Source organism: Apodemus sylvaticus, chromosome 7 (assembly GCF_947179515.1).
Source record: "Apodemus sylvaticus chromosome 7, mApoSyl1.1, whole genome shotgun sequence".
NCBI classification, from domain to species: domain Eukaryota; kingdom Metazoa; phylum Chordata; class Mammalia; order Rodentia; family Muridae; genus Apodemus; species Apodemus sylvaticus.
Window position 1 is genome coordinate 50226976 of NC_067478.1, and position 18810 is coordinate 50245785.

The 18810-nt window shown below is 41.9% G+C and overlaps 1 protein-coding gene across 1 annotated transcript in view; it reads right to left on the reverse strand.

Annotated features, from left to right (window-relative positions):
* Cd109 (CD109 molecule) overlaps positions 1 to 18810 on the reverse strand; it is a 110475-nt gene that overhangs the window by 12410 nt on the left and 79255 nt on the right. Inside the window, exons 21-28 of the mRNA XM_052187757.1 lie at positions 17569 to 17787; positions 16663 to 16807; positions 14678 to 14854; positions 8069 to 8150; positions 5567 to 5795; positions 3688 to 3853; positions 1381 to 1568; positions 773 to 928 (exon numbers count right to left, since the gene is read on the reverse strand). Of these exons, the coding sequence (XP_052043717.1) occupies positions 773 to 928; positions 1381 to 1568; positions 3688 to 3853; positions 5567 to 5795; positions 8069 to 8150; positions 14678 to 14854; positions 16663 to 16807; positions 17569 to 17787 (1362 nt within the window). The remainder of the gene's footprint in view (positions 1 to 772; positions 929 to 1380; positions 1569 to 3687; positions 3854 to 5566; positions 5796 to 8068; positions 8151 to 14677; positions 14855 to 16662; positions 16808 to 17568; positions 17788 to 18810) is intronic.

Here is an 18810-nt window from a genome sequence, read left to right on the forward strand (position 1 = left end):
AGGACAGTCCGTCTCCATCTTTCTATGGAGCTCTGGGAAGAACTCTTTGTTGAAATGAATTAAGATTAACTTTTAAACTGGGCACCTTACTTCCAGAAGATCCTGCTATACCACTCCTGGGCATATACCCAGAAGACTCCCCACCATGTAATAAGGATACATGTTCTACTATGTTCATAGCAGCCCTATTTGTAATTGCCAGATGCTGGAAAGAACCCAGGTATCCCTCAACAGAAGAGTGGATGCAAAAAATGTGGTATATCTACACAATGGAGTACTATTCAGCCATTAGAAACAATGAATTCATGAAATTCTTAGGCAAATGGATGGAGCTAGAGAATATCATACTAAGTGAGGTAACTCAGACTCAAAAGGTGAATCATGGTATGCACTCACTAATAAGTGGATATTAACCTAGAAAACTAGAATACCCAAAACATAATCCACACATCAAATGAGGTACAAGAAGAAAGGAGGAGTGGCCCCTGGTTCTGGAAAGACTCAGTGAAACAGTATTCAGCAAAACCAGAACCGGGAAGTGGGAAGGGGTGGGTGGGAGGACAGGGGAAGAGAAGGGGGTTTGCGGGACTTTCGGGGAGTGGGGGGGCTAGAAAAGGGGAAATCATTTGAAATGTAAATAAATTATATCGAATAAAAAAAATGTTTTAAAAAATAAAAAAAAAAAAAGATTAACTTTAAAAAAAAAATAAAGCAGCATTCCAGAATAAAGAACCATCTACACAGGGTTTTAAATGAACACCTCTGTCTGTACCTCTTCCTTGTGAAGGAGATAGAGGTTCTTCGAGTCAATCCGGAAGTGTATGGGTTTCGGTACGCTGGGCCCTGTGGCAATCAGTTCGATATCTGTATTTTCCTTGTACACAAGGGCTGAGAATTCAGATAGTGCCTTCAAGGCCACAACAGTATCCTGAAGAGAAAAGAAAAATAGTTATGCTTTTTTTTTTTTAAGTGTCCAGCAAGATCTCCAAAGAAAACATTCGGCAACATTTGGGAACCTGCTGCACGGTTTTTTACCCTTCTTGAGAGAGAAGACTGCTTTCTCGGTCCTCTGGGGACATTGCTGGAGTAAGCAAGAGGTTCAAGAAACTACTGCAGCACAGACCTGAGCGACATGCTTCAGTCAGTTACCACAGACACAAAAGAGCTAAGAAAGATGGGGAACCCATATATTCTTCACATACCAGATATGAAGCTCAAATAAGAAAAGCTTTAAAATTACCACCTTAAACCTTTCAATTTAATGTGCAGAACTTGTAGTCTAAGGACTTTATGACTGTATGAAAAGCAGCTATGCTCTTCATAGATATTAGAAATTATCTTTTTTTTTCCCAGGGGAAAAAAATTCTTATCATCTCTCACCTGAGTGGATACAAAACCTCCCAGGCTGTTTCTTTGCCTGATGAGCCACCTCATAATTGGGATTCCCTCAGAAACATGGTGGAACGAGTGGGCGAGCAATGCGTAAGCAGCGATTTCAATGTCCACGGAGCGTGCCTGCCAGGACTCGGAGAGTGTGGATGCTGATGACATCCAGAACTGGGTGTCTCCTGAGAGAAAAGTAAATCACACTGAGCAAACGCCGAAGAGCTTACGGTTTATACCAGAAAAGCTTACGGTTTATACCAGAAAACATTTCTATATGAGCGCAAATTCTATTTGACTAGCAAGAAAGCAGATTTTATATATATATATATATAATATATATATAATATATTATATATATTCACATATATGCCTATATAAGCACACATAAACATGTTACATTTTAAACTATTACGGTGTATAAATTTCCATCCTTTTTTTTGTTGCCTGCATTTGAGAATGTTTTGATTAAAATGTCTTCCCAAGGGAAACACCATATGTTTGGAGCAAGACTAAACAGTTATAAATAAAAAAGAGGAAACTCACATACACACCATATATATATATATAATTTTCCTTCCACAAATAGTTTCAGGCACTTGGAAAAGAATCCTGTTCCAGGAATCTATTAGTAACCAGCTCTCGGTCTGTCAGACCTTTCCTCTTTTCTGCCTACTCAAAGCTTATGTTATAAATTCAAAATCCAGGCCCCAAGAACAACTGAGCAAGCCCAGCCAAGTCAACAGCCTTCCTAAGATAATCCTGATCTAGCCTGCTAGACCGTCCTAGGCGAAAGCCTTGCTTACTCTCAACTATAAGAAGGGGATTACACTGCAGTGGAATGTGAGACAGGAATCACAGCCCAACCCAGAACAAATGTCAGGGGCACATCAGTGTCTGTGCAGTAGCATTCACTCTGCAACCCTGGGACAAGTAATGAGGACTGGACCTAAACTATTAACCTTAGTGTCTGTTTCTACAATCTTTTCTGAGAATTATTCTCTCTCTTCTCTCTCTGTCTGTGTGTGTTTGTGTATGTGAGTGTGTATGTGTGTATGTATTTGTGTGTATTTATGAAGTATTTGTGTGTGAGTATGTATGTATGTCCATGACTATGTGTGTCTGTTTGTATGTATGTGTTTGTGTGTCTGTGAGTGTGTGAGTGTGTATCTGTGTATCTATGAAGGGGTGTGTGTGTTTGTGTGTGTGAGTGTGTGTATATGTCTGTGACTGTGTGTGTGTGTGTGTGTGTGTGTGTGTAGGAGTGTGTGTGTGTGAGTGTGTGTGTGTGTGTGTATACCCATGGAAGCCCGGAAAGGGCACTGGCAACCTTAGAGCTGAGGTTATATGCCTTTGTGAGCTGCTTGGGTACTGAGATCCAAACTGCAATCCTTGTCACAGGGCAGCAAATGTTCTTAACTGCCAAGTCATAGCTGTAGTCCATGCTATTCCTTTTTAAATGAACAGAACTTTGAATCGGTGGATACTATCTAAAATTACTTACGCACACCAATTCAACCTAAGACACACTTTGAACTCTGACTACTTTATAGGAACTTTGGGAAGAGTAACATCTGTACTTCACAGGCCAGAAACTCAAAAGAGTAACCAACTCAAAGGAAAATTCAAGAGAGAACCTATCTAAAAGAAGATGTCAGGCTGGGAAGTTGGCTCAGTGGTTAGGAGCTCCACCTGGTTTCTGGCCATTCAGAGCTATCTGTTACTCCAGTTCTGTGGAATACACTGGGGATTGTGGGCACTACAGGAACATGGTGCACAGACATATATACTGGCAAAACACCCAAGTAGGTAGATAGATAGATAGATAGATAGATAGATAGATAGATAGATAGATAGATAATAGAAGATAGATAGATAGATAGATAGTAGATAGATAGATAGATAGATAGATAGATAGATAGATAGATAGATAGACAGACAGTAGGTAGTAGATAGATAGATAGATAGATAGATAGATAGATAGATAGATAGACAGTAGGTGATAGATAGATAGATAGATAGATAGATAGATAGATAGATAGATAGACAGACAGACAGTAGGTAGTAGATAGATAGATAGATAGATAGATAGATAGATAGATAGATAGATAGAATGTCCAAATCCTGGAATGGAAAGGAGCAATCTAACATGCAAACCACATCATGGTCTTATTCTACTTTTCATTTTTCATCTCATCCAAATAATGCAAACATTATAAATATCACAATTAGCATACAAACATTTTTCAATCTATTCTATGAAGCCCAACATTCCATCAGCCTCAGCTGGGTCCCAGGCATTACCTTCCTTTTCTGATCGCTGCATCAGTATGTTCAAAGCCTCCTCTGCTCTAGGACTCCCCACTGTAGACAGGGCATAGGTTACAATTGCTAAGGTATAATTGTCCAAAATTCCTCTGCTGAATTCAGATTCCAAAAACTTGATAGAGTCTTGTATATCGATATTAGGCTTGGAAGAAAAACATGCATATTTTACTACTTTCTCATATGGAAATAAAAAGTACACGGAGGCATTCACTCAAAGAATGACTCCAGGCCTGTTAAATAAGTATCTGGCCTCATCAAAGGGAATCAATAGTGTTCATGTTTGGAAAATAATAGTACTGTTCTGTTGCTGTAACTAAGAGGACACTATTCTTTAAAAGGAGTATAAATAAATGAATAATAAAACAACGTCTACAATCTCCTTATCCTGCTGAGTATTATAAATCAAAATGGCAAAAGAAAATTATGGCTTCAGGGATATGTATACGCTTCCTATACAGAACCCTAGGAATTGAATCTCTAAGCTCAGAGAAAAGTTTGTCTTGCACAGGCAAGAACTGGGAAAATAGTCAAATTTAATAAAGAGAATGGCTACTGAGCTTGAGAAGTGGGTTCCAATAAGCAATAGGGCACCAAATAGCCAGAAAGCCCTACGGCAACATTAAGATGATCACAAAAGGGAGAGAGAACCTGTGGAGACCGTATCCAGTGGATAGACACGGTCCCCAGTTGAAGTGAAGCAGAGACTGAAGGAAAGGCCATCCAGAGACTGCCCCACCTAGGGATCCAGCCCATCAGCAGACACCGTACCCAGACCCACTACATCAGCTTCTTGCTGATGCCAAGAAGCTCTTGGTGACAGGAGCCTGGTATGGCTGCCCCCTCCCCCCCCCAAGAAACTCTGCCAGAGCCGGACCAAAACAGATGCAGATGCTCACAGCCAACTCTTGGACTGAGCACAGGAACCCCACTGAAGGAGTTAGGGGAAGGCCTTTTAGAGCTGAAGGAGTTTGCAGCCCCATAGGAAGAACAACAATATCAACCAACCAGACCCCCCCCCCCCCGCCCCCGAGCTCCCAGGGACTAAACCACCAACCAAAAAGTACATGGAAGGACCCATGGCTCTAGCTGCATATGTAGGAGAGGATGGCCTTGTTGGGCATCAGTGGGAGGGGAGCCCTATGGAGGCTCAAGGCCCCAGTGTAGGGGAATTCTAGGGTGCTGAGGCTGGAGTAGGTAGGTGGGGAGGGGGAGGAGCAGCTCCCTCATAGTTTGGATGGCAGAGTGGGTATGGGATAGGGGGGTTGTGGAGGGGAAACTGGGAAGGGGGCAGCATTTGAAATGTAAATAAATAAACAACCAATTTTTAAAAAAAGAGGATTCCATCTTTGCACAAGCATCCATCATCTACAGCCTTACCCGCCTCCTGCTGGGTTCCAAAGGTGAGACGTTTTCGCTAAATTAACAGACAGTGCAATTATTCCCTAAAGGTTTAAAGATCTTAAAAACAAACCAAAAAAAAAAAAAATCCTTCTAAATGACTGAGGACATGGCTTAGCCGGCACTCGCCTCCTGTAAACAACACCCTGGGCTCAATCGATAGCACTGAAGGGAAAAAAATCACTTCCGACTTGTTAGGATACATTTCCAAATTCTAAGGTGCTTTCTCCTAACAACGAAACATTGCTGACCTCCATTCCAATAACAAGCACAATGCGTATATTATTACAAAGCCTTTCAGAGTCCCCTAAGACTGGGTCACTATTTTTCTCCAAATTTTGGTATGTGTGCCCAAATGCAATGTAAAATTACAAAGTGCTTTCCATTTCAAGACACACATTTGACTCAGTAAGATCCACTTTATTTCAATTTGTGAAAGAAAAGAAAAAAAAAGTACCTGATACTTTTTGTATCCCGGGACAGAAGTCACGATGTAGGCCGTAAGTGTTACTGGGCTCTTGTTGCCACCTTGAAGCTCACTGTGAATCACTCTTCCTGGCTCCCAAAATTCACCATTGGATTTCTTATGTGCATTGAGCCAAGTATATGTTCTGTGTAACACATCCTGATCAATATCTATATAGTAATCAGCTTCCAGAAAGCATCTTAAAACAAATGCTGATAGCCTTGGAGAAAAAAAGAGGAATGCACGTAAGATACATTTAAGTCCTGAGTTCATACTGAGCACATGACACACAAAACAGTTCCCCTTCAGAAGATTCACCAGCTATAAAACAAAAGGAAAGACAGCAAAGAGACAATAGATAGATAGATAGATAGATAGATAGATAGGTGGGTGGGTAGGTGGTTGGGTGGGTGGATGGATGGATGGATAGATAGATAGATAGATAGATAGATAGATAGATAGATAGATAGATAGATGATAGATAGATAGATAGATAGATAGATAGATAGATAGATAGATAAACGTGTCTTAGCTGGTGGACCTGGTTCTTATTTGGGCATGACTAAGAAATTTCAGATCAATTCACAGAATGTCACATTTGGAAATAAATTTAGGAATTATCTGCTTCTTGTTTAGAAATAATCTCGTGCCAGTATTTTCCAGTATTTTCCAACCTTCCATGATGGTTAAATTACCGAATGGTACACACCTCTTGACTGCTCCAGGCATGCACCAATAAATAAATAAATAAATAAATAAATAAATAAATAAATAAATAAATAAATAAAAATAAAAAACCCTCACCGTCCTCACCAGGCTCAGCTCAAAGCATCAAAGCATTAGATAAGCATCTGAAGTTCACAAGCAAAGTTCAGTTCTTTACATGAGAGAAAAGGGTAGTTTTCAGTCCTGTAGAACTGTAAATTAAGGATCAAGCCTCCCTGACCCACATATGTATGGCTACCACCTGCTGCCAATACCTAGAAATGGTGTGTGTGTGTGTGTGTGTGTGTGTGTGTGTGTGTGACGGTATGTGCCTGTGTATGCTTGTGTAGAAGCCCAAGTTAAACACTGAACGTCTCCTCATGTCTTTCCTCATTCTCTTCTACCTCTGTTTTTTGAGACAAGGTATCTCACTGAACCTGAAGTTTACCAACTGTACCAAACTGGACGACCAGGGAAGCTCAGTCTCACAAGCCTGCTTGTCCCCACACACACCACCTCAGCCCTCCCATCTCATAGGCATGTGATCAGTTTTTCACATGGATTCTAGAATCCAAACTCAGTTCTCATGCTTTTGTGACAGGCACTGTACTAAGTGTAGCATCTCCCCAGCCCTAGGAATAATTCTTAGAGAGAGAAAGAAAAGAAATTTAAAAAAGAATAGAGCAGAGCAGAGGAAGGGATATGAAGGGGAGAGAAGAGGGGAGATAGAGGTACAAGTACAGAGAGAGGGGGAGGGGAGGGAGAGAGAAGGAAGGAAGGAGGGAAGGAGGGAGGGAGAGAGGGAGAGAGGGGGGAGGGAAGGGGGCCAGAGACAGAGATGGAGAGAGATGCAGACAGACAGACAGACAGATATATGAAGGATGAAAGGTAGGTGGGTACAAAAGTGGAAGGCAGGAAGGAAAAGAGATTATACAACTAAAACCCCCCCCATAACAAAATGTATTTCTCATACACTTCACAGAACCATGATAAAAAACATTTGTATTTGTGGGAAGATGGGGAGAGGAGAGACAGGGTCTCAGTCTGTGGTCCAAGCTGGCCTCGCTCCTCTCCCCTACACATCCAAAGTGCTGGAGTTACAAGCTTGAGCCACTATGCCCAGCAAGAACAGCAAAGTGCAAAGAACGCCAAGTGAAAGAATAGGGGGTCTCAGTTACAGATTGGCATCTGGCTTCTTAACAAGACAAAAGCCAAAGCAGTGTGTCTCCACAAAGCCCCATGGAGCACACGCTAGCACCCAGGTCTCCTCTGCTGTAGGCAGGACCAGAAGACCAGGCCGGTCCTTGAAGTCAGCCATGGCAGACAGAACGAGGAGTGGGGGTGACTGTCTCAAATCAGCCACAAGGACTGGAGACAGGAGGGCATGCCGTGGACTCACTACTTAATCCCAGCATTCTTTATTTTTCAAGAAGTATGATCGTAAGGAAACCACACAGACTGGTTTAGCGAAGCTCTTGCACTAATAAATCAGAGATAGCAAGAAAAATGTCACAACGGCATCTTTTTCTTGTCATCTGTACCATCATCTTAAAGAATTTTTGTTGGAGCTTTTCCGACAAAAAAACAAAGTTGTATTTTTTTTTCCTTTTCTAAATAGAAAACGTTTTAAATCATTTTTTAATGACCTCTTTTAAAGGCACGTTTTGTAACAAGCAGTTACAATATCCACACAGACAGGCGTGTCTGTCAGTCCCATAGCCACGGTGGCCAAAAAACCACCTGATCTGTGATGCAGATTGTTTAATGAGAAGGAAAAACCCCACTTACCAAGTGCTCCCAGAAGAGTCATTGTCCCCGAAAGCACTGAAGGAGCCGTCTTCCCTCTGGTAGAGAAGCTCCCGTTGGTAACCTGAAGGCACACAAAGCCTAATCAATCCACTTGCTATGGCTTCATGCTGAGAGGAGAAATGGGGAGTGATACCTACCCAAGACCCTTTGGGTCATCCAGAAGCAACAAAGACAAGGCTGAGCTTCACTGACCTCTAGTGTTCACCAAAGGGTCTCCATGCTTAGCTAACTAAGATTGTCTGCGGTCTCAGGAAATCACTATCATAACTAAGGGTTAAAGCCAAACAGAGACAGCTGATTTCTGTCCTTAGGCTGGCAAGAGAGAGGGAAAATGACAGACAAGCCAAGGCAGTGTCTTAAATGGCTTGATCACAGACACCTGAGGCAAATGGTAAAATCAACTGGTCTTCTTCCACACCAGTTCCACACTTCATGTTTATACACACACACACACACACACACACACACACACACACACACACACACGGTGATAGCAATGAAGTACCACTATATAAATAACTTAGGATGCCTTGGAGATGGCTCCCACATAAAGTGCTCACCACACAAGCTTGAGGACCTGAGTTCACTCCCCCCAAAGGCATGCACCTGTAACCCCAGAACTGAGGAGGCAGACACTGGAGAATACCTAGACTTTGCTGGACAGTCAGTGCGCTCCAGGTTCAGTGAGAGACCAGTCTCAAAAGATAATAAGATGAAGATAGGACGGAGGAAGACACCTGATATCATCAGCCTCTGGACACCACATGTGATTGTGCATACAAAACAGATTGTGCATACAAAAATATGTGTTTATAGACAAAATACACACAAATAAGTAAATTGGGAAGAGGTTAATACATCTGCTTTAATAAAAGCAGAGGCTTCATGTACTTGCAAATAAGTTATTTCTAACAAAGGGAAGTTGGTTCTCATTTGCAAAGTCTTGCAGAGATCAAAGTCCAGTGTAATCATGTGGCAACCCCTGAGCATCACTGAATAGTCTACCTCCCAAGAATCCCGAGCTTTTCTCCTTTGGATTTTCTACTAGAAAGTCTGCATCTGAGTATCTGATTAAGGACTAAGACAGAATAGGATGTTTCACAGTGATATTTGAGACTGATAATACAAGGAATACACACACACACACATACATATAGTGAAAGCAACATTTTTCTTAATTTTAAGAAGAGAACATTAGTTTATAATCTTCATGTTTATACCTAAAATATTTCTGTTAAGCAATTAAATAGCAAATCTTTATTTTGTATTCACATTATACAAAGAACTGAGAAGCCCCTCACAAGTATTAACTTGGGTGAGTCTAATAACCCTGAGATGTGATGTCATTATTAACCTTTTGATAAGATAACATAAAATGAGTCGGAGCTGAGATCAAGGCATGAAATCAGAACTTATGAAAATGACCACACAGGTGGGTATCCTCCAACACCCCATCAGTGTCAAACACTAGCCTTAGTCTCCCACTAAGGGCAGCCAGTGCAGAAGAAACAGGAGCTGGTCCATCTTCAGTTGTGGAGTGGATCAATAAAACAGATTCCAGATCCCCAACTCTGCTCACGTGGAAAAGTGAAGAAGAGAAGGGAGGCCAGGGAGCAGAGCTGCCTTGACTCTCTGTGGCAGTCTCTTCTGACACTCCCTTCCTCGCTCCACGCTGGCCACGCATGCTGGAGAAGCCTTGTCCTCCAAGCAACAGCCTACACCAGGCCTCATTTCCACTCCAGTAGCAGAAAAGGGCACTGATGACGTGGCTATAATGTTTATTGTTAGTATAACAATCTTCATTCCACTGTTGTTATCTAAGTTGGAGATTTTTCAGCACAATAGATGAGCAAGTCAAAAGCTCAGTTTTCTCCAAAAAGTTTACAAAGAAATAAGAGTATCACTCACAAGATCACTGTTTTACAAACAGCTCTTTTGTGGGGCAAATAATAATTTTCAGACATCTCTGAAAATTAAAATATGAAAGTAACAAAGCTGTTGGAAGAACAACCTATAAGCTACTGTTTACAATGGGCCAGATCAGATGCAAATCTTTCTGGATGGTGAGCTTTCTCTGGACTAACCATGAACATAGTCACAACTTATCCAACTAAAGTTGAAAGCACTACATACAGAAACAAAAAAGAACAGCCCAGGGCTGGGGTGCGGCTCAGCAGTAGAGCGCTTGCCCAGTGAGTACCATGCTCAGGGTCCAGTTCTGAGAGAAGAGAGTATTTTAACAGATGAAAACATATGATTTCAAGGCTCAGCCAGAGTCTCATCTGTAATGCAAACTGCAGACATTGTAGTTTAAATATCTGAAGAATAGGATCATTGAGCAGATTCGACAAATAAAGGCATTTGCTTCCAACCCTGAAGACCTGAGTTTGATTCCCACATGGGAAACAAGAGAACCAAGTCCCAAAAGTTGTCCTCTGACCTCTACTCACACACATAGTCCCATGCCTAGACTATGTAGTAGTCCCACATACACAAAATAAAAATAAATAAAATGTAACTTTTAAACAAATCTAAATACATGAAGAAACCAAGCAGCTTAATGTTTCAATTAACAGGCCAGGATTTCCAGTCCTTGTCAAAAAATGGTTTCTTTTTACAGTTCTTTCTTTCCTTGACAGCAAACTGTGTTTATACTCAGTGATGTAGCTATTGGTTACAGGACCCCTGGGCCACCAAAACTTAAGTAAGACAATGTGGTATTACTAACTGACATTTAAATAATCACAATTCATACTAAATCTTCATTAATGACTTAAAAAAATAAAAACAACTTCATAATATTTACAAGACTTAGAAAAGACAATATCTAAAGTGAGACTCTGATGTCATCACATAGAGTGATGTCAGCAAACACCGACCATCTCCTTCAGATGGAAGCTGTTGGGCCAGCCAGAAACACTGTTCACACCTGACTGGTAAGACCGTGCCAAAGCTGGGTAGAATGGTTAGTGTCTACAGGTAATCACGGAACTGTGGAAGAACTTCAAAATTCTCCCGGACCTGACTTCCATATAAAAGGATGAACTTAAGAGCCCAAAAAGTTGATATTGACTATCATCCACCACTCAGCTCTGAGGGGCCCTTGTGGTGATATAATGAAGAGGAATTAGACTCAGGCTAGCACCATCCTAATGTTAACACGGATGATGATAGGGTGTGTCTAAGTAATGTCAAATGAAGAACACAAAACGGAGCAATACAAATGAGAATCTTAAGAAGAAAGCTGAGACAAGCACCCAAAGTGATACAATCTGGGGCTCTTGATCAGGTTCCTTCCATCTGCCAGTCAGAAATAAAGGGGGAGGGGGGAACCAAAGTGTAGCAGGTGGCAGCAGAGAAATCTCAAGCACCACAGATAGAGTCAAAAGTAAGGAAGATGTTTATTGGAAGTGTGGAAACACACATGCGCAGGTACACAGAGGATATGTACAGAACAGATGGGGCCCTTGGAAGACTGAAAAGATCTAGTCTCTTCTCATGGGGTGGGGGTTTAAAAGCCTATTTTCCTCTCAATTTAGGGTTGGTCAGTTTGAAGAAAGAAAAGATAGATGATTGGCCCAGAGCAAGTCTCAAGTCAAGAGGATGAGGAAGAAGGTGGCCAACTTGGAAATTAAGCACCTAATTTATTACCTAGCCACGGCTCCCCTCCCTACATGTCTAACAGAGAGTCGAGCTCCTAGTGTCTCAATACCATGTAAGTACATTTATTATTTGGGAAACTGAGGCTCGGAGGAAACAAAGCCGAGATAGGGTCCATGGCTGGTGTCTTAACCACTACACTCTCCTTTCTCACATGCCGCCTTTATTAAGGTCACCATGCTTCACACTTGGAAGACTACTTGGAGCTTGGAGACCTCAGCTTGCTCTCCCTCTGGTCAGTGTGCCCTTCTAGCCACCAAAAGCATCAGGAGCGAGAGCCCCAGAGGGCCACTTGGAACCTTTTGGTTTCCAGGATGGCTCTCATTAGGCAAAGACAGAACCTGTGGGCTACATCCCTAGCCAGCTTTGAAAAAACTGGTAGGACACCAGAGCTGATGTGTGGGGCCAGAGCTGGGGGTTGAGCTGTGCTAACTCTGAGCAAAGTGTCACGGGGCAAGCCAAGTCACCTCCACAGATGAGTTAGCGCTTCAGGTGACTCAAGCCATTCAAAATAGAATTTAGAGAGCCGGAGCAATGGTTCTGCAGTGAAGAGCACTTGATGCTCTTGCAGAGGAATGAGGCTTGGTTCCCAAGACCCACTCGGTGGGTTACCACCATCTGCAGCTCCAATTCCAGGGGATCTGGCATCTTCTCTGACCACTCCAGGCATCAGGCACACATGTGGCGCGCAGACATACATGCAGGCAAAACATCATATGCATACAATAGAAATTAATTAAAATGTAATAAAGTTCAAAATATTTGATCAGCAAAAATTACGGTTCATAAAGCATACATAGTAAATGCATTATATGACATTTTATGAGCTACTGTGCTTTATGAAAATATGACAATGAGTGCATATTAAAAATTACAAAATGTCAGCCTAATCTGTATGCACTTTCTACATGAAACCAGACAAGCTAATAAATCACAAGACAAAATGGAATCTTGTTTCCAAAAGTCCAACGTTAAATTTTAACACTCTCCTGTATCTTTTATTCATCTTCTGCAATGACTGTTAAACAAGATGCAAAGATCAACATGCCACACTTTACCACAGGCAGCCCTTTATAGCTTTTCTTAAATTTAATTATAATAGAAATTTCAAAAAAAACAGTTCCTGTGTGTATACACTTAAAAGACAAATAATCTATAAACATATGTTAAAATAATAGTAAATTTAAATCGCTATCTCTATATTAAAAAGTAGAAAGCCTAGATCTCTAAGGGCTTTTAAGGGGAGGAGAGGGGCAGCTTAACAGCTCCCGGGTTGGAGAGTCTGCCAGATTGTCAGCATCCTGTGTGCTCCTAATGGAAGAAAAAACAGACCCTCTCCACCCTCACATGACAACTCCGTCTAAATCCCAAACTCTGGTGCCCTCTCTTTGTCTTCTGCCTTGCTCCTTGTTCAACCCTCGACTCCCACCCACTCTGCACCACCTAGACTGACACCTTACAGTTCACGGTGTTGTGATCTAAGTGTGCAGGGTCTAGCCTTTACTGTCCCTTTCCCCAACAATACCCTGTGTTTCTCCCCAGCTGCTTTATCAGAACCCCCACTGAGACAGTGGTGTACTCAATATCTTGGTCCAACTCTGGGTCTCATCTATCAACCCCATTGCTTCTTTCTAAGAATCCAAGAGCGCTATAGACATCCCGTAGGTGTATAAACTCTGCTGTCCATTTCCTGAGGTTTCCACTGCTTATTCACTCTTCCTGTGCCTCAGTTTCCTCACCTAGGATATGGAGATAGTGGTGCAACTCCACTAATAGGTTCTGTGAGAATTAAACATGAGAAGCTTTTCCATATGATTAGCTAGCTGCCCTTTCTATAGCACACAGTTCAGGATAAACAGTTTTCTGTATGGTGAGAGACACTAAAAGGAAGGTTTGTATCAACATAGTCTCATTACTTGAGTTTGGCAATTTATGGAAAGTGGGCATGATGGTTACTGGTGTGCCTCTCTGTGTATTCAATCCATTCATCTTTAAAGAAGGAAGAGGAGGAGGGGGAGAGGTAAAGGGAGGAGAGGGGGAAGAGGGGAGAAAGAAACCACACATTAAACAAACACACAGAGAGAGAGACACGCATACACATACACACACTCTAGAAAACATTGAACTATACCTTTCCCAGATTGTGCTGAGTAAGTGCTTCCCAGTCATTTCGTATATAAATCCTTCCCATCTTCATGTTTCCTGTATAGTGTACATCGTATAAACAGTGCAGGCAAAAGCCAGATGAGACTGTTATTTGGGGCTGGCTTTTTATAGTATTTTATGAACTCAGAATTTTGCATTTGATTATTATTAGAAATGGTTCACTAATCTCCAACTTCTCTGGCCATGGATGCCGGAGGCAAGGACTCTGAACACAATGAATGCTGAGTCCAAATCCCAGGTTCGCCACTAGCTTACCATATGTGGCCCTGGGGAAGCTACTTAACTTTCCTGTGTGCCAGCTTCCTTGAGCTAGTAGACGAGAGTTCTTACAACACGGCATCGGTAGCACTTGACCCACATTAACTTTGCTGTGGGCGAGTCATAACCATAGCTGAGCAGTTCCCGTAGCTCAGACAGTCACGTCAGATGTGCAAGCATCCACTCCACACACAGTTCTATTACAAGGCTAACCTGAACCACCTAAGACTCTATCTCAAGAAAAAATAGTGAACAAATGCTCACAAATGATCATTCATTCATTTTATTTTATAAGAGAGTTTTAAATTAGCAGCAGTTAAGCAACAGTTGGCTACCTGAAGACAAGTGGCCCCTCCCTGCTGAATGACCTTCAGCTCATCAGTACCAAGCAGTCCCCCAAACACAACCTCTATCTCCTCGAAAACATGGCCTAGGGAGACCCTGACCTGTAAACAAATGCAAACTTGTTTTTAACAAATAAAAGTATATACCTCTACTGCTTACCTTGCCTCATATATGAAAGGGCCTTTTCTTTTAAATTAACTGTTAGCTGTTTCTGTTTAGTCAGATAATCCAAAATGTAAATATTTGGAGCAAAATATAACATGTTCTGTTCACCACATCCATAAGGCATCCGTATCAGTGAGGCTAAGCCACTGATGGAAGAACCAAGAATATCTCCTGCAAGCACAAAACATTTGGTTCAATGGGTGATAATCATGTGTTCTTACCTGATGGTGGCAGGCAGTCTCAGCTCAGTACAGGCGTCTATCATAGAAGCCAGTGGGTCCGAGTAGAAACTTAATCAAAACAAGAGCAATACTGTAGATCTTAACTTGTGGACTACATGATAAGTTAGGATCCTAAATGAGGATAGGGTATAAACTAAGTGTTTCTTTAAATCAGACAGTCAAACAAATATCAGGGATTAAATGTCAGGACATTTAATTCTTCAGAAGGAGAATGCACTCAGGTGCATTGGGGAAGACAATGTTTAATTCAAAAGCATTTTAGGTTACTGGAAGGTAACTAGAAGTAACTGATATTCTTACAGTAGAATCTTGCACAGAAAACTATTCTAGGCAAAAGTTTTCAAGCTTTGCTTACCGGACTCACTGCTCTCACTGGTGTAAAGTTTTCAAACTTGCCCTGACCATAGTCTAAGAAATTCTACAGTCACAACTATGACCCATAATTGTTCCTGTCTGAAAGAATTACAGGGATAGAAATGGAGAGGAGCCTGTGGAAAAGAAGGTCTAGTAACAGGTCCAAAGTGGGATCCAGCTCAAGGGGAGGTCCCAAGACCTGACACTATTACTGAGGCTATGGAGTGCTCACAAAAAGGGATCTAGCACGACCATACTCTGAAAGACACAAGCAGCTGAAAGAGTCAGATGCAGATATTTGCATCCAACCAATGGACAGAAGCAGCTGACCCCTGTTGTTGAACTATGAAAGGCTAAAAGAAGCTGAGGAGAAGGCTGACCCTATAGGAGGACCAGCAGTCTCAATTAATCTGGACCTCCAAGATCCCTCAAACACTGGACCACCAAACAGGCAGCATACACCAGCTGACATGAGTCCCCCAACACACATACAGTAGAGGACTGCCTGGTCTGTGTTCATGCAGAGATGTTGCACCTAACCCTCAAGAGACTGGAGGCCCCAGGGAGTTTAGAGGCCAGGTAGGGCGGTGGGTGGGGACATCCACATTGAGACAGGAGCATGGGGAGGAGGTATGGGATGTGGAACAGTCAGAGGGTGGATAGGGGAGTAAAACATGGGGTGTAAAAAAATAAATTAATTTTAAAAAAGTTTAGTAGGTTTTGAGGGGGAAAAAGACATTTGTGTTTTTAAACATGTTGTGTAAGATTAGGATCCTCAGCAGTGGCCGAAAGGGAGAGTCCAGAAGCTCTTCTCTAGAAGACACTCTTCCCTCTTGCTACAGTAGGGGTGGCGTATCTATATGTGAGAAGCAACACCATCAGAAATCCAAAGCTTCCGGTCAGGCATGTTGATGCATGCTTATAGTCCCAGAAAAGAAGCTGAGGCATAGGGATCTAGATTTCAAGGCCAGCCTGGGCTACATACCAAGACCTTATCTCATAAGGCAAAGAGCCAGTGATATAGTTCATGGGTAGAGTACTTGCCTAGCATGCACAAAGCAATGTGTTTCATCATGGGAAGGAAGGAGAAAGATTAAAGGAGAGAAGAAAGAGGGGAAGGAAAGAGAGGGGAAAGAGAAAAAAGGGAGAGACTCAGACCCGCCCCAGACCTACTAACCCAGAACTTCTTGTTAAGCAAAACAACACATTCACATATACATTCCGCATGTTGAAAAACACTGATTTAAGTTACAACAGATGACACCAAGTAAAACATTCCACAATCTTCTCCCACTGGGGCTAAGTAAGGCAATATAGCCATAAATAGATGGAAAACTATATTACTGCATGCAAATCATCCAGTACTTCACACACTACTCTTACCGATTGCTGTGATCTGAACTCTTTCACTGCCAATGACCGTACCAGGAGGAAACGAGAAACTCAAAGATTTCTGGTCAGACTGTACATTGTTGTTCGTCAGATCCAGTAAGACAGACTGTGAATACGACTTTTCTATCCCTTCAGGCTGTAGGGGAAAGAACACAGCATGGCATCTGCCTATCTGTTAACAGAAAATGGTGTGCAGATCTAAAGACAAAGATCTAGCCAGCTGTGGACACAGCTGCACAGTCCACACCTACCTACCGTTTCCTGATTCTGACTTCGAACGTGTTAAGTATTTGCTTTCTAGTTAAATTGAGAAAGCATCTCATGGGGCTAGAATGGAAATGAAAATGACTGGGGTAGAGGTGAAAAAAAAACATGACAAAGAAAACCTTCATGGCACAGATTTATCTGTTGTTATTCAAACAAAGGCACCAAACGCCTTAACTGAAATCATTTTAACTGGACAGAGATTCAAATCCAAGGCAAATTACAAGTTACAGGAGCAGTCATCCACCCTGTGGGACTGTGTTTTTATGCACAATGTCCTCTCAGAACAAGAGTCTACAAAGTCTACTTTGAGGAGTTCCAAAATGCCTCCTCTCTACCTTATCAACCTATGATCTAATAGGATCTCAAGGTAACACAGTTTGTGGCTGTAAACAACTATTTAGAAATTCTTGACATTCCTAAATTTGCTTCTATTCAAACTTAAAAAGGGAAATGACAGTATTTTTATAACATGTGTGTTACATTTTTACAGACAGATAAGAAAACAACTAGACATTACCAGGCGAAGACATTTTAGGATTACAAATATTTGACACAGAAACACCATCTCCCGTTTGCTTTCTAATTCCGTGTTACGTTTCTACTGTATCCATCTAAACCCCAAACATTTACCTTTACTAAAATCATCTGGGTGACAGCATCAGAGGCAGTGGGTGAGGCAGCCGTCACCGTGATGGGAATCTCTCCCAAGTGCGTTGGCTTGATGGGAAAAACAAGAGTGACCCCACCATCTTTGGGAACTAGAGCAGTCTTCCGGTACATGGTGTTATTGATGTCATTTGAAGACATTAAAATGTCAAAGCTGTCACTTTCCTCAATGAGCACCACAACCTGGGAAGGAAAGAAAAAGTAAAACCCAAAATTTTGTATTAAAAAAAAATTGCTCTCCTATAAAGTATCTTCTATCGCTATTATAAGTATGAGACTCAAAACCAGAGGAAAATGGGACAAAGACTCTGCCAATCAGTGCAGAAAATGAAAAGGCAATCAGAGCAAACTGGATTTAGTATGTGCATGCCTCTTCTACCTCAAAATATATCTGGGGAAAGGCACTTTTTGGCTTCATTTCCTGTCCTTTCGCTAACTTATCTCATTACACAAAGCCACTGAGTGATATAACTATACACAGAAAGTCCTCTTCAAATATCAGTTTCAGCATCTGGACTTAAGTGTGTCATCTTAGGAGACACAGGTCCTATTAGGGAAGCGGGAGACATTAAAATACTGTTTGATCTACTGAGACTCTTGGCAAAAGTTAATCAATGTAAACTGCAGTTACTACATTAGTACTAAAGCATATCTTATTTAAAAACTTATTTTCTGCTCTCCTTAAGTAGAATTCTTCCTGGTCTGAGGGGTGTTTTTCTTTTGTTTTGTTTTTTGTTTTGTTTTGTTTTTGAGACAGGGTCTTATTGTGCAGGTCTGGCTGACCTGAAACTTGCTATGGAGATCAGACTGGCTTTGAACTCACAGAGAGATGTGCTTGCCTCTTCCTCTGCCTTGCTTCTGCCTCTGCCTCTGCCTCTGCCCCTGCCCCTGCCCCTGCCCCTGCCCCTGCCCCTGCCCCTGCTCCTGCCCCTACCCCTACCCCTGCCCTTGCCCCTGTCCTTGCCTCTGCCTCTACCTCTTCAAGTTCTGGGGTTAAAGATATACACCATTATGCCCAAAGGCGAGGGAGGGTTTAGAGCAGCAGTTTTCAACCTGTAGATCACAAATCCTTTGAGAGTCGAATGACCCTTTCACAGGGGTCAACTAAGACATCTGCACATCCGATATTTACATTACAATTCATACCAGTACCACCATTACACTTATAAAGAGGCAATGAAAATAATTGTATGGTTGGAGGGTTAC